Below are 13,026 nucleotides of genomic sequence, written 5' to 3'. Positions count from 1 at the left end.
AAAAATAAAAATGAAGTCAATTAGAACATCTCTAAATGAGATGTTAAAATGTTCAAATCAACATTAACAGTTATAAAGGGCAGCAACAAATGATTTTCAACCGAGAAACCAAATCTGATATGGTATGATATGGAATAACAGCTATCACTTTTGCTGTTAAATTTAATAGCACCTTCAAATAATTTTTTAATTCATTATTAAATACGTTTTGCTAAATTTTATTGTTATAACACATTTATTGTAATTAATTAGTGATTGGTGCGACCCATCCAATCCGTCCAAATCTTCGAACTAAAAAACACCATCGTTGCAATGAAATAAACAGAATGTTGTGATCTTCGACGGAGACTCCCTTGCCCCCATTGCTGCAATGAAATAAACTGGGAGGATTACCCTCTGCTGGGGCCAATCATTAACGATGTTTGAGCTCTTGTTCAAGACTTCCCTCAGTATGATTTCTGCCACGTCCGACGGGAAGCAAACTAGGCGGCGCATAAGGTTGCAGTGCAGGTCTAGGTGCTCAGCAGGAAATGATGTGGTTTGAGGAACCACTAAATTTAGTACTGGTTTGGTATTGAGGTTGTTTTATAAAAAGTAGGTATAAAAAAAAATTGAGCTTAAAAATGTGTTTGGTAAATACTTAAAAACAACTTATTTTCACAATTTTGGATGAAAAAAAGTTGAAAACATGAAGCAGCAAAAATGAGCTTATTCTCACAACACAACAGAAGCAGTTTTTTTTCAAAGCACATCAATACCAAACTAACCCCCCCCCCCCCCCCCCCCCGACAAACTTGATTCTAGAGGATAGCTCAAGTTTAGCCTAATTTTCACCATTTCCAGGATAGCACCGGCAATAGACCTTGCGTAAAAGAAATTTTTTATTGTGACCAGAACACGGGTAGTATATCACATGTTTTCATATAAGTGGTAGAAAATTATATTTTTTTTTAAGTTATTGATTTTTTAATACACATATCTCACTATTTATATAATAAAATATGATGTACCATCATGTATTCCGGTCACATTCAAAAATCTCTCCTTGCGTAAGGCTTCTTGGTGGCACGTCTCTTCTTCTTCACAGCTTTTGGTATTCCGTTTTTAAGTTATATGCATTTTTATATGTGTAAAACTTAAAATATAAGACATAAATTATAAAAAGACAATAATTTAATAAAATAATAATTTAATTTGACATATCGAATGGAGAGTATAAATGATATCAAAGTGATATGTTGGCTGTCAAATTTAAACTTTATATTTAAAATTTAACATTTCCTTTAGAGATGTTGTTATTCATTTATTCTGTATCCAGAAACCAAGAGTTTACCCCACGCCTTAACCACGGTTAAAACCTAACCTAACCACTGTTGCTTAGACTTCGTATCCTTGTCCCTACGGGCTATATCCAGCCACCACTTTATCTTCTCTCTCGTTTCTTCTTCTCTCCCCTCTGACTAGAAAAAAAAAAAAAAATTCTCTCTTCTTTCTCTCTGTGAGCAATCAGAGAGTGCTTGAGGAGCCTCAATGCCTCCTACCAGCTCATGATTTCAATCAATCAGGTACCTTCATTTTCCGCTTTTTTTTTTTTTTGAATTTTTTTAAATGAAAACTAGTTGTTTCATTTCTGATTGTTCTGTTTATTGGTTAGGTTAATCTGTTCTTGTCTGCATAATTAATAAATTAATATATTTGTTCTCAATTTTGTGACTTTTCAAGGTTTTTGATGGTTGATCTGTTTGCCTCTGCCGTATCTTACACTCTAGGGTTCTTCTCTTATTCATTTGCAAGTATATGCAATGGATTCTATCTTGGTTTTGTTTGGTGTTTCTTGCTGTTTACCATATTTTTTAATTTTTGGTTTGATTTTTATTTCCGGTTTTTTTTTTTTTTTGTTTTTTTTTTTTGTTGTGTTTAATATTTGGTTTTGCAAAATTTGGAAATGATATGTTTGGATCTGGATTGATTGATGCGTAAACAACGTTTTGATCCGAAAAGACAGCTACTCGCAATTTCCGGGTTTATATTAAATGATGAAAACGAATTAATAAGTGAATCATGTTGCTTAGATAGGTGTTATATTTGCTGTAAACCGGCGCATAAGCTATGTCAGTTTGTGTAAACAATAATAAAAGACCGGAAACTTGGTTCTGTCAATGCTCGTTAATACCGTGTTATTGTAAAGAAATTGTATCTGGAAGATGGTAGATCTGGAGGTGCTTGGCTCTGTTCTTTCAGCTTTAGTCCGTTCGCAGTTGCTGGGTATTACGTGGAACTTAAATTTGGTTTTTATTGCTAATTCCTCGTGATTTTCATGATGCTGGTGGATATATTTTTCTTCTTTTTGTTGTTTTCTTGTTTTTTTTCTTGGATATTCTAGAACCACATCTTTTGTTGCTTGTAGTGATGATGTCCATGCGTTGGGATTATCTTTAGTTCTTTTATTTTCTTTTTCATTTTGTATGTGAAAACAAGGAGTTCCGTTACGTTTCTTTGTTTGCTTGCTTGAATTAGTTGCGGGTTTGATACCCTTCTAATTTATGGTAGCAGTTTCAACTTCTTTATTGTGCTACTTTTTACGTTTGTGATTAATCGTATTTATGAAATTATGCACTTTCCTTGGTTTTTACTTTCATCGAATTTAAGTCATTACTTGCTAGTTCATTGTACCTGATCTATGATCTGCTACAATTGTGGTATTAACTGAGTTATTTGAAATTTATTTCATTTGCAGAAATTTCGATTTTCTTTACTTTCGGGGTTTATCCTTTATTGGTGAACCTTGGCTCTCAGAAATTTTAAAGCTAATAACTGTGCACAAGATTGGAAATCTTCTACAGAGAGAGAAGGGCAGAGAAGTTTGGAAAAAAAAAAAAGAGAGAGAGAAGGGCGGAGAAGTTGACGTGGTTTGTATAAGTGCTAAATGGGGATCTTTGAGGAGCTGGGTTTCTGTGGTAATCTTGACTTTCTTTCTGCTCCATCTGGGGAAGGGGATGCAGCTCCAGAGCATGAACTAGAGGCGACAGTGGAGGAGGATTATAGTGATGACGAAACGGATGTTGATGAGCTCGAGAAGAGGATGTGGAGAGATAGAATGCTATTGAAGAAGAAGCTTAAAGAACAAACTAAGGGAAAGGAAGGAGTCGACAATGCAAGACAGTGTCAATCACAGGAACAAGCTCGGAGGAAGAAGATGTCACGGGCACAAGATGGAATCCTGAAATATATGCTGAAAATGATGGAAGTTTGCAAAGCTCAAGGTTTTGTTTATGGAATTATCCCTGAAAAAGGAAAACCAGTGAGTGGCGCTTCTGACAATCTGAGAGCATGGTGGAAGGAAAAAGTAAGATTTGATCGTAATGGCCCAGCTGCCATTTCTAAGTATCAGGCAGATCATTCAGTCCCTGGGAAGAATGAACACTTCAGTGCGGTGGCATCCACTCCTCACACCTTGCAGGAGCTCCAAGACACCACTCTTGGTTCACTTTTGTCAGCTTTGATGCAGCACTGCAATCCTCCCCAAAGACGTTTCCCATTGGAGAAGGGTGTTGCCCCACCTTGGTGGCCTACTGGTAATGAGGAATGGTGGCCTCAACTAAATCTGCCCAAGGATCAGGGTCCTCCCCCATACAAGAAGCCTCATGATCTGAAGAAGGCTTGGAAGGTTGGTGTTCTCACGGCTGTGATAAAGCACATGTCACCAGATGTTGCCAAGATCCGCAAGCTTGTTTGTCAGTCTAAATGTTTGCAGGACAAAATGACTGCTAAGGAGAGTGCCACTTGGCTAGCCATTTTAAACCAGGAGGAAGCTTTGGCCCGGAGGCTATATCCTGATACATGTCCATCTCCATTTGCTGGTGGGAATGACTCTCTAGCAATCAGTGGAACTAGTGATTATGATGTCGAAGGGGTTGATGATGAAGAAAATGTTGAAATAGAGGATTGCAAACCTCTTGTTAATCACTTCAACATTGGAGCCACTGGACAAAGAGAGAGGCTGGGACCTCAGATTAAGAGAGAGCTCATTGAGATCAACTCCGATTTTGGTCAAAAGAGGAAGCAGCTGGCTGAAGAGCCACAAATGATGTTAAATCAGAAGGTTTACACCTGCGAATATCTGCAGTGCCCGTATCATGATTATCGCCTAGGCTTTCTTGACATAACTGCAAGAAACAATCATCAGTTGAATTGTCCACACCGGAGTAATTCTTCACAAGTGCTTGGAATGTCAAGCTTTCAGCTTCGCAATGAGAAACCTGTGAGCTTCTCTCTACCCATTGCTCAACAACCTACACCAGCAATTCAACAACCAGTGAACCAGTCAAGTATGTTCAATGATTCGGGAGTTGGAATTCAACAACCAGTGAACCAGTCAGGTAGGTTTGATGCTTCAGGACTTGGAATTGCTGAGGATGGGAAGAAAATGATATCGGAGCTTATGTCATTCTATGATAGTAATATTCAGCAGAACAATAACTGCAATCCTGGAAACCTCAATGTTATAGATGATCGCAATCAGCAGCAGGTGAACTATCAATTTCCAGTGAATGATACCTTCTTTGGTCAAGGAGTGGACATAGGACGCAACATGAACATGTCGGAACCATCCCCCATGCTTATGCTTCATCCGGGTTTTTCATCCCCGGAAGTTCAGTTTGATCAGTTGATGGCATTTGAGTCTCCAGTTGGAAACAATTACAGTGAAGATGTCGACATAAGATTTGACTCCCCCTTTCACTTGGCACCAGTTGGTTATAATGCTATGGACCCTCCGGTGAACCAAGATGCATCTCCCTGGTTCCCATGAAGTGGGGTTTCTTATATTAACTGCTCCAATCTGCGTGTTGGAGTTACGCTGTTTAGGTGAAAGCTTCGTTTCAAGTTTAGTTGCTCTTTTTATCTTTTGGACGTGTTAGATGTTTATATGACTGCTAATATGTTACATCCCAAATCTGTGTTTAGGGGTGGCGTGGGTGGGGTGGGGTTGGTTTACACAGTTCTTGAGCAAATAGAGAAGCTTCGTTATGTTTGGCTGGGTATTTATCTGCCGGACTTGTTAGACGTCTAAAACCCTCGAGAACTTGGGGGTTTCTCGTACTGCAACTTTGTCATCTAAGTATAGGTATATATCTAGTTGCAGTATCGAGTAGAGCCAATAAAGGACCGGAAAACCCAATCTGATGTTCTGTGCTTTTGTCGAAGTGTTGGAAACATTTTTCCGGTTGCTAAAGTCGATTTTGGCATGTGGTTTTTGTAATGTATACACACAAGACATCTATATATATATGGTGGTTTTTATATAACTAGCTGTACCTGTTGCTTGTTTCCTTGGAAGAGATTGATTTCAACTGTTCTTGCTATCAACTCCATTTATTTTGATCTGTTGCACGAAAATTCTACTATGCACGAGTCACCAGTGTATGGGATGCCGCCACTTCAATGGCCGGCTAGATTTCTGTGCTTTAAACCTGGAAAGGGATCTTCTCCGGATTCCTTCCTCCTAATCCACCAAGTTCAGGGATCTGGGCCGTTGAAATTTAATCAAATGGCTATAAACAGGAGTTCACTTTAAAAATTATAATAATTTTAGCCGTTAGATTAAATTTTAGTGACCCGAAAGATCCGGATCTCCGAACTTGGTAGATTAGGAGGAATGGATCCAGAGAGGATCCCTTTTCTTTAAAACCTCATACGTAGAGCTCATAATCAAAATTTATCTTCAAAAAGTTTGGAGCAGGAGGGATCCATTAGTCATTAGACTCATTACCAGCCTCCCGCGTGTGCGAGAGTCATTTATTATTACAGATGTTACTTGCCCCTAAAGATTTTTTTCTGTATATCAAAATCACGTCATTCGGTATTGAGATATAATCTTATATATGCATTTTGATTGAGATAAACTAACAACAAACAGACAGCGAATTCGCAGAACAAAACAGAAGCTCTAAACCTCCTCCACTCGAAATACTATTCCGAACGGCCTTACGCACGCTATCAACAATCAATAGATCAATAGGTCTTCACACATCGACATGAAATTTACAATGAATGGATGATACAATCACAAACACGAAAGCTGGTCCTATCTTTCCTGCCTGGAGTACAACGATGCATTGTGTCACCAGGCACCAGCTATGCAACATTGGTGAGTCAATTTCACATCACAACTTCCATTCAGTCTTGGAATGTTTGTCGTCAGCTGTTTGATATGAATTTGCGTCACCACAAAAATCTATACATCGCTTGCGATATATATCCTCACATGCTAAATGTATGCACAGTTACCCTTTTCTGAGTTCTGTTGTCTCTACAAGGATGGCCATCGACCTTGCATGTTGCGCGATGGATGTCCTATAAATATAATTTACGCTCGCTTCAGTTTGTTGATAGTTGATACGGGTCAACCCAACATTTATCCTTCTTTACTGCAGCACTCCATCTTTCCTTAAAGATCTGCATGTCAATAAAGGACTGCATCCTAACCTGCCAACAAATAGCATTCGCCAGATAAGTAGTTGCAAGCAATGTATATGAATTGATAAAATGTTTACATCGTCTACAAATGTGTATGGGTGTGCACGGAGGAGAAATACGCGATTTTAACAGGGCAGCAGTTTAAGAATGCTTACTTTAGATCGATCATTGACTTTATCCGAGGAAGATGGTGCCTGAAATTACAAATGATGAACTCACATTAGAACTCACGTTATAGGTCAATAAATAATCTAATACATTGAACGGAACAAAAAAGTACAGAAAAAAAATGCAGAACACACCAATGCTTTCGAGTCCCCTTTCTGAGAAGGATCCGGGCCATTGGTCACCTATACAAGTGAACAGAAGGAAAAGAGAAAAAGGTCAGAGAATAATATGGAACGTCAAAACCATAGACGAATTTATCCTGCTAGAACAAAATAAATAATCACGTTTGAAATGTTTAGAAACTGCATATTGCATCAATCCAAGTATTTCACACTAATGATGTTGCATCTGCTATAGATGTATGGAATAACAATCAAGACAAGTCTTCAACGTTACTATTTTAAATAGTTAAACGACCCAGGATGCCATGATGCTTGCCTTATTGCCATCTGAGACACCGAGCGTAGGAAGACCAAGATGAACTATATACTCTGAGTCAACCACACCAACGTTTTGTGTTCGATCTCCCTGAAACATAAAGTTCTGTTATCACAAAGTACGTGTGCACAATAACCAAGAGAATAAAAATAGAAGCTATAAGGCAGGAAAATTTACTTGTGCACAATAACCAAGCTGCACATCCAGGCCCCATGCATGGACCAGATCATTCTGTAGGGATAATAAATAATCACCAGAAAGTTCCTTACAAATAGTACAAATTCTCCAAAATATTCTTCTGCGTTTAATGGTTGTTTCTACTACAAGGTATTCTGTTGTGTTTAAATTACATGGATCATTCAGCATCACCATTAATGAAAAATTTGGCGGGCATAAATGATGAAATCTATTTTCACATACTCATCTATATAATGTCGTAAATAGTTGTACACTACCAAAAATAAGTAAACACACTGCGAATGTGGTTGGTATTGGTTTACTAAGGTTTATGTACCTGGATCATGTACCATACACATTGCCATGCAGATCTTGAGAATACAGGTGCCATCATTTCCACCCAACTGTTATGACAGAACATACCAAACACCCGAAAGGAAACTATTCAGAAAAATACTTTATCCGAGTTACAACACAGAAAATAGCGGACAGGAAGTTTCTTACCCAGCACAAGGAGGAGCAGAACTATGGTCGTCACACCTTGCACTGCCTTTATACTTATGAAACCTTCTGTTGAAAAATTAGGCGAAGATGGATCAAACTCAATTCTATGTATGTTTTGATATCCCAAATTGAGGAAAAGAAAATTTATAATAAGAGAAGTACAAGTTTATACAAAACCCCAAAATGGTTGCTATGCCAGAAAGCAATTGATGAAAGAAACCATAGCAACAGTAAGAGAACAGAAAGCAACAGTACAAGAACTCAAAGCAAATATATATGGTTTGGCCATTCCTCTCAATTCAACCGCAGTTCTCCCTCTACAAAACTCCAAATGAAATTTATGTATACTAGATAATTACACAGAAATTGCACAATGATTACCCCTCGGGCCAGTCCTGGTCTAAGCCAAAGCAGGTAACCAGAATGGAGAGGTCCTACAATATCCATTCCGTCACTGAACTTATTGAATTCAACATATCACCCAACTTTAAACTAAAGAAAGTGTGCTACAATATTTAAAAGCGGTCTTATGACAATAGCTGTTACTGTACTACAGAGCACTAAGATTTGGTGCATATTCAAGGAAATACAAATTTCTCTCTACACTGATGAGAAAACAGCCATTTCTCCTAAGAGGTGTAAATTTTATTGACTTATTAAATGAAATAACTTAGCCTCAAGTAAACCTGATGCCTTATCTAGTATGTTGCAGCAAGAGAGTAGAAATGATACTCCTTGGTCCTATAGGGAACTGTGACAATAGATTAATCTAACGGTTCAAGGTTTCATACTCTGTAATCTACCAAGGAAGCAAAAAACAAGTCAGTAGACCATGTCAAGGATTTTAACCAATAGGGAAGGAGCAGCTGCTAGCTGTTAGTTATGGGTAGTCTGTGGACTTTTACATAGGGCAGTAAGAGAATAGTGAGCTACATATAATCCAGAATCCTACAAGTGTTTCATGGAATAAGTAAATACAGGATGAGGCCTCGTTTCAGAAGATCATTGACTTTCCTATACAATTCCTAGAGTGTTAGACAAAGAGTGACGTGTTGCTCGCAACTTTTCTTTAAGGAGTCAAACAATATAATGCTTTTGTGTGTGTTAGCCTAGCTGAGCTGTAGTACATTACATATATTATTCAAGTAGGAAATTTAGTTTCTGAATTAAGATGCGGATGGATAAAAAGTGGAAATTTTATTAACAAAACCCCAATCGGCATTTGGCATTCTTGTTCCTCGACTTTCAAACAATGTATTTAGAGATTGGCACAACATTTAAACCAAGGATGGAACCGAGGACGAAGAGTCTAAACTACATTGGTCTCTACATATATTAGACAGTGAAGTTACCACAGGAAATCCACATTCAAGAAAATATACTACACTGACCTGTGTACTTTTGATTTCTTCACACGTGCAGTGATTGGATGATACACCTCTGACTTGTCAGGATCAAGTGCTGGCTGTGATATTTCAAGTCCCTCTTCCTGAATAATGGATACATATCTGCAGGACATGTTCCAAACACAATGCATTACGTCTCTATGTGATATCAAATCAGTTTCCTATTTTCTTATCTGTGAAACATTACTACTGAATGACTTCGTGATTACAACATTTCATATTCCAGTTGCTACAATAGCTCTGCACCGAGTTTATAATTGAAAAAAACATATATTTTAATATTTGTGAATGGAGGGCTCTTATTTAGTTTTCATTTGGCATTTGTAAGGTCAAAAGTGTAAACGCATGCATAGGTGCTCATAATTCCAAGATTATTCTAAAAAAATAAAAAATGCCATTGGTTACCGTTTTGGGTTAAAATTCTCAACTCCAAGGTCCTCATCCCAAAGAAAAATATATTTGTACTCGGAAACTATATCTGGATGCAGGAAACGTTTGGCGAACCACCTATGTCATCATACAATATGTTTCATTAAAATGTTATCCACAAATGTATAGAGTATTCCCACCCAAAGGTAACTAGCTACAGTTCAAGTGACCATGTGAGAGAATAACCTTTACCATTTTGTTTGATTCATCACAGACACGTGTATGGCACGATCACTCCAAGGTAAATCCCTCCATTTATCCACCACACCATCATAATGAAAAAGCATAACAACAAAATCACTTGATAGAAACTGCAATACAACAGCAGATGTTTAAGATAATATGGATAAAATATTGTAATGTGAAGGGTATGAGCCAATTATATCACTACCTTTTTGACAATTTTGTCCACTATTTCTTTCTGCCTTATTCCAACTGCAATTGCCAGCAAGCTCTTAGAAGGTTTTGAGTTTTCCTGAAACAAGAATTTTGCAAATTTTAGGCAGTACGAACACCCTAAAAGAATAAAAGAAACATATATGCGCACAAACACCTTTTAATGTATACCATTGTAGATAACGAATATTAATAGGAATGAACCAGGTGGAAGCAAGAATTTATGTCCCTAAACTAGAAATTTCGAACTTTCTTATTTGTACAAAAAGTCCCAAAGAAATTTCTATGGGGCTAATATTTCCATTTCCCATCTCATGGAAAACCCTTTTCGCTCCTCTTAGCCCTATCCCTCTCAATATTTTGCAGTCTATTGAGAATGATTTGCATCAAAGCAAACAGATGCAAGAGCATGTTTAATTTAATAGGACAGTAGATGCCACAAGCAATTTTGTTCAGGAAGGAAATAGAAAACACAACAACCAGTCAAGCAAAACCATTTTAAGCTGGTAGAGATGTAGAACAAATGCAAAAGGCATACAAAACGAATGCTAAGTTGTTTTAACTTTAAAGATTTGTTTACATTCGTGCTTCTTTATTTCTTTCCCTCTCATCCCATCATTCTTCTTCATCCCTCATTTTCCCCATATCCGTCCCTCATATCTCAATCACAAAAAGTGAAAACTAAAACTAAAAAAATGAATAATTATCAGACGGGGCCTTTTATCTGAGGTTGCTAAGCAAGGTATGATGAGAATTTGCATCTAAAACCAAGGTACATCACCAAAATGAATGAGTAGTAAGTACGTCGATAGTATACACCCACCCATATCCTAGAGAAAAAAAGGGACCTGCAACAGTTCATTTCATTTTAGAGCTATGTCTTCACAATGTTCAGGACTTCAGACAGATGCCAAAGAAAACAAATTTCACTAGCTTTAGGACCATGTAAAGTTTAACAAAACATGTCAATCCAATTAAGATGCTTCCAGCATACTAATATGCTCTTGACTTAGTTAAATGATACATAAAAGACACAGAGAAGACGGGATAAAAAACTACTTAGCAACATGAACCCGTGCTTCTCATACAAAGGATAAGTATGCATTATCATTTATCAATTAACAAGAAAGAACTAATAGTTTCATAAATGGAATGAATCTAGTATTCAAGTAAAAATCGCCATAGCCACACGTACATTTTTCACAGATGAACCCCATAGAGGCAGCGGTTCCAAGTCAGATGTTTTGGCAATAATTCCTTCCGGTAATGCCTCACTCCCTGAAGGTTGGCAACGATTCTGAGGATGAAAAGGAAAACAAATTCAGCAATAGAAGTAACTTCAAATGCCATAAAAAAAAAAACACTTAATATTCCCGGTAAGATGCAAACCTTGCACGTATGAAAATTTGTATTCTGCCTATTGTAGACCACTTTCCATCTTGTTAATTTCTGCAAGAAAGATTTCCGTGACCATTTAATTGATAACAGGTAATACAGAACTTGCAGAACAAAAGTAAAAGGTGCACACAACTTGAAGAACAGAAAAAAAAAAAAAACAGACATACTTCCTTGTACTCGTGAGCAATGGTTGCACCACCGATGAAGTAAGCCCCGCAGATCAAAGAAGCTAGAATGAAGAGACTGCAGTAGAATGACCTATTCTTCGGGTCAGACAGCGCAGCGGCCTGACAAAAACAATGAGGAAACTAGTCTTAAAAGTTAGTCACATTGTATCACATTTGATCCCATCAAGCCTTCAAGGGGGTCGATTAGCAGATGAAGTAAGGACGAAAATAGGAGTCATTTCACTGCGCAACTAGCCATAAACATTCGTCCAGAATCCGAAATAAAATCGATACAAAACAATTCATTTCTTAGCCCAAGAAATTGTTTTCAAGTCTAGGCAGTTAAAAGACAAGAAACAGTACGTTTCCCCCAAACATTGTCGATAAGCAAACAGAGAAAAACAATTTAATCGATTCACCACTCCAATTTCAACATAGCAATACGACTCTCGCTATCCCCAGTAACTATTCAAGTTAATGTGCTGCAAGCCTACATCTTTAATCCAAGAGAATCACAACCCCGTCTCAAAAACTCACAGTTAAGTAGAATCAAACAAGAGAGAGAGAGAGAGAGAGAGAGAGAGAGAGAGAGAGAGAGAGAGGGAGGCTTACAGGGTTGATCATTTGTGCTGCAACTTTAGGGAACTCTGAGAAGAAGAGGAAGAGGAAGAAGAAGAAGTTAAAAGGACAAGTATTCTGTAACACACAAGTCTGAAAGTAAAGAAAGGAATTGGGAAGAAAAAGATGGAGTCTTTGGACACCCAAACGTACAGTACAGTAATATGCCAAAAGACACGCGTGCCAGCCTTATGAAACGGTGTCGATATCCCAGAAGCAAAACCCAACGCCTTCGCTTTTCAAATCAAAACCCAGTGAAGAAGCAGACAGAAAAGTTGGACACTGACGGTGACAGAGGACCGATAAATAAAAATAAATAATTTTTTTTTAACAAAATAAATAGTTGGAATTAATTATTTGAATAGGAAGAGAGGAGAAGAAGGGACAAGGAAGTGGGTATAATTAAATTAAAATAAGAATTGTACACATGCTAGCCATGTGCATTTTAATGTTTAAACAAAATTGAGAAAATGTTAAAATATAAAGTAGCCGTTAAAATTTTTCTATGATTATTTTAAAACGATTTTTCCTCGTTGAAAATGTTGTATTTTTTTATAACTGTTTCTTAATACTATTTTATTACTAAAAGATTCGTAATATGCAATGTATTGTCCTAGAGAGCGATGCTCTGCAAGTCGTTCAAGGGGTTGGGAGCTTGAGGAGGGGGCCATCCTCTTTGGATTTGTTGGTGGATGATGTCTGGGAGAGTTTGTGAGGATTTGGTTCCTCTAAAATTTATCATATTCGTCGTTCCGCCAAAGGTGCGGCTCAGACCGGCCAAGTTGGCCTTAGATTCTACTTCTAGTTTTCATTGGTTTGAGGAACTTCAGGATTTAATTTAGGATATC

At 37.5% G+C, this 13,026-nt stretch overlaps 2 protein-coding genes across 5 annotated transcripts; one reads left to right on the top strand and one right to left on the bottom strand.

Annotated features, from left to right (window-relative positions):
- The first annotated feature begins 1,405 nt into the window (after positions 1–1,405).
- Positions 1,406–5,309, top strand: LOC103946390 (ETHYLENE INSENSITIVE 3-like 1 protein). The gene is made up of 2 exons (XM_009357086.3): positions 1,406–1,565; positions 2,738–5,309. The coding sequence occupies exon 2, from the start codon at positions 2,927–2,929 to the stop codon at positions 4,808–4,810; it is 1,884 nt and encodes a 627-aa protein (XP_009355361.2). The 5' UTR covers positions 1,406–1,565; positions 2,738–2,926; the 3' UTR covers positions 4,811–5,309.
- Positions 5,310–5,863: 554 nt separating this feature from the next.
- On the bottom strand, positions 5,864–12,456 carry LOC103946389. Of its 4 annotated transcripts, none has more exons than XM_009357085.3 (16): positions 12,332–12,456; positions 12,173–12,207; positions 11,561–11,680; positions 11,385–11,444; positions 11,191–11,292; positions 9,991–10,074; positions 9,792–9,910; positions 9,576–9,677; positions 9,156–9,272; positions 7,765–7,830; positions 7,598–7,664; positions 7,261–7,314; positions 7,084–7,173; positions 6,780–6,827; positions 6,633–6,671; positions 5,864–6,486 (listed from the first exon to the last, which is right to left on the bottom strand). In XM_009357085.3, the coding sequence occupies exons 2-16, from the start codon at positions 12,182–12,184 to the stop codon at positions 6,379–6,381; spliced, it is 1,188 nt and encodes a 395-aa protein (XP_009355360.2). In that variant the 5' UTR covers positions 12,185–12,207; positions 12,332–12,456; the 3' UTR covers positions 5,864–6,378. The 4 variants fall into 4 exon arrangements, with proteins under 4 accessions (XP_009355360.2, XP_048437666.1, XP_048437665.1 ...); XM_048581709.1 differs by having other exon boundaries at positions 11,561–11,701; positions 12,332–12,442; XM_048581708.1 differs by lacking the exon at positions 12,332–12,456 and having other exon boundaries at positions 11,561–11,701; positions 12,173–12,325.
- Positions 12,457–13,026: the final 570 nt, after the last annotated feature.

This window comes from the organism of the source record quoted next, unplaced genomic scaffold (genome assembly GCF_019419815.1).
Source record: "Pyrus x bretschneideri cultivar Hongxiangsu unplaced genomic scaffold, Pyrus_bretschneideri_v1 Contig17, whole genome shotgun sequence".
NCBI classification, from domain to species: Eukaryota; Viridiplantae; Streptophyta; class Magnoliopsida; order Rosales; family Rosaceae; genus Pyrus; species Pyrus x bretschneideri.
This window is presented reverse-complemented; position numbering and strand designations above follow the sequence as displayed.

Coding starts and splice junctions, on each gene's coding strand:
- LOC103946390 (XM_009357086.3), top strand. CDS start 2,927: ATGGGGATCTTTGAGGAGCTGGGTTTCTGTGGTAATCTTGACTTTCTT.
- LOC103946389 (XM_048581709.1), bottom strand. Junction 9,678..9,791: donor GTGATGAATCAAACAAAATG/GTAAAGGTTATT, acceptor ATGATGACATAG/GTGGTTCGCCAAACGTTTCC. Junction 7,831..9,155: donor AAGAAATCAAAAGTACACAG/GTCAGTGTAGTA, acceptor ATTTTTCAACAG/AAGGTTTCATAAGTATAAAG.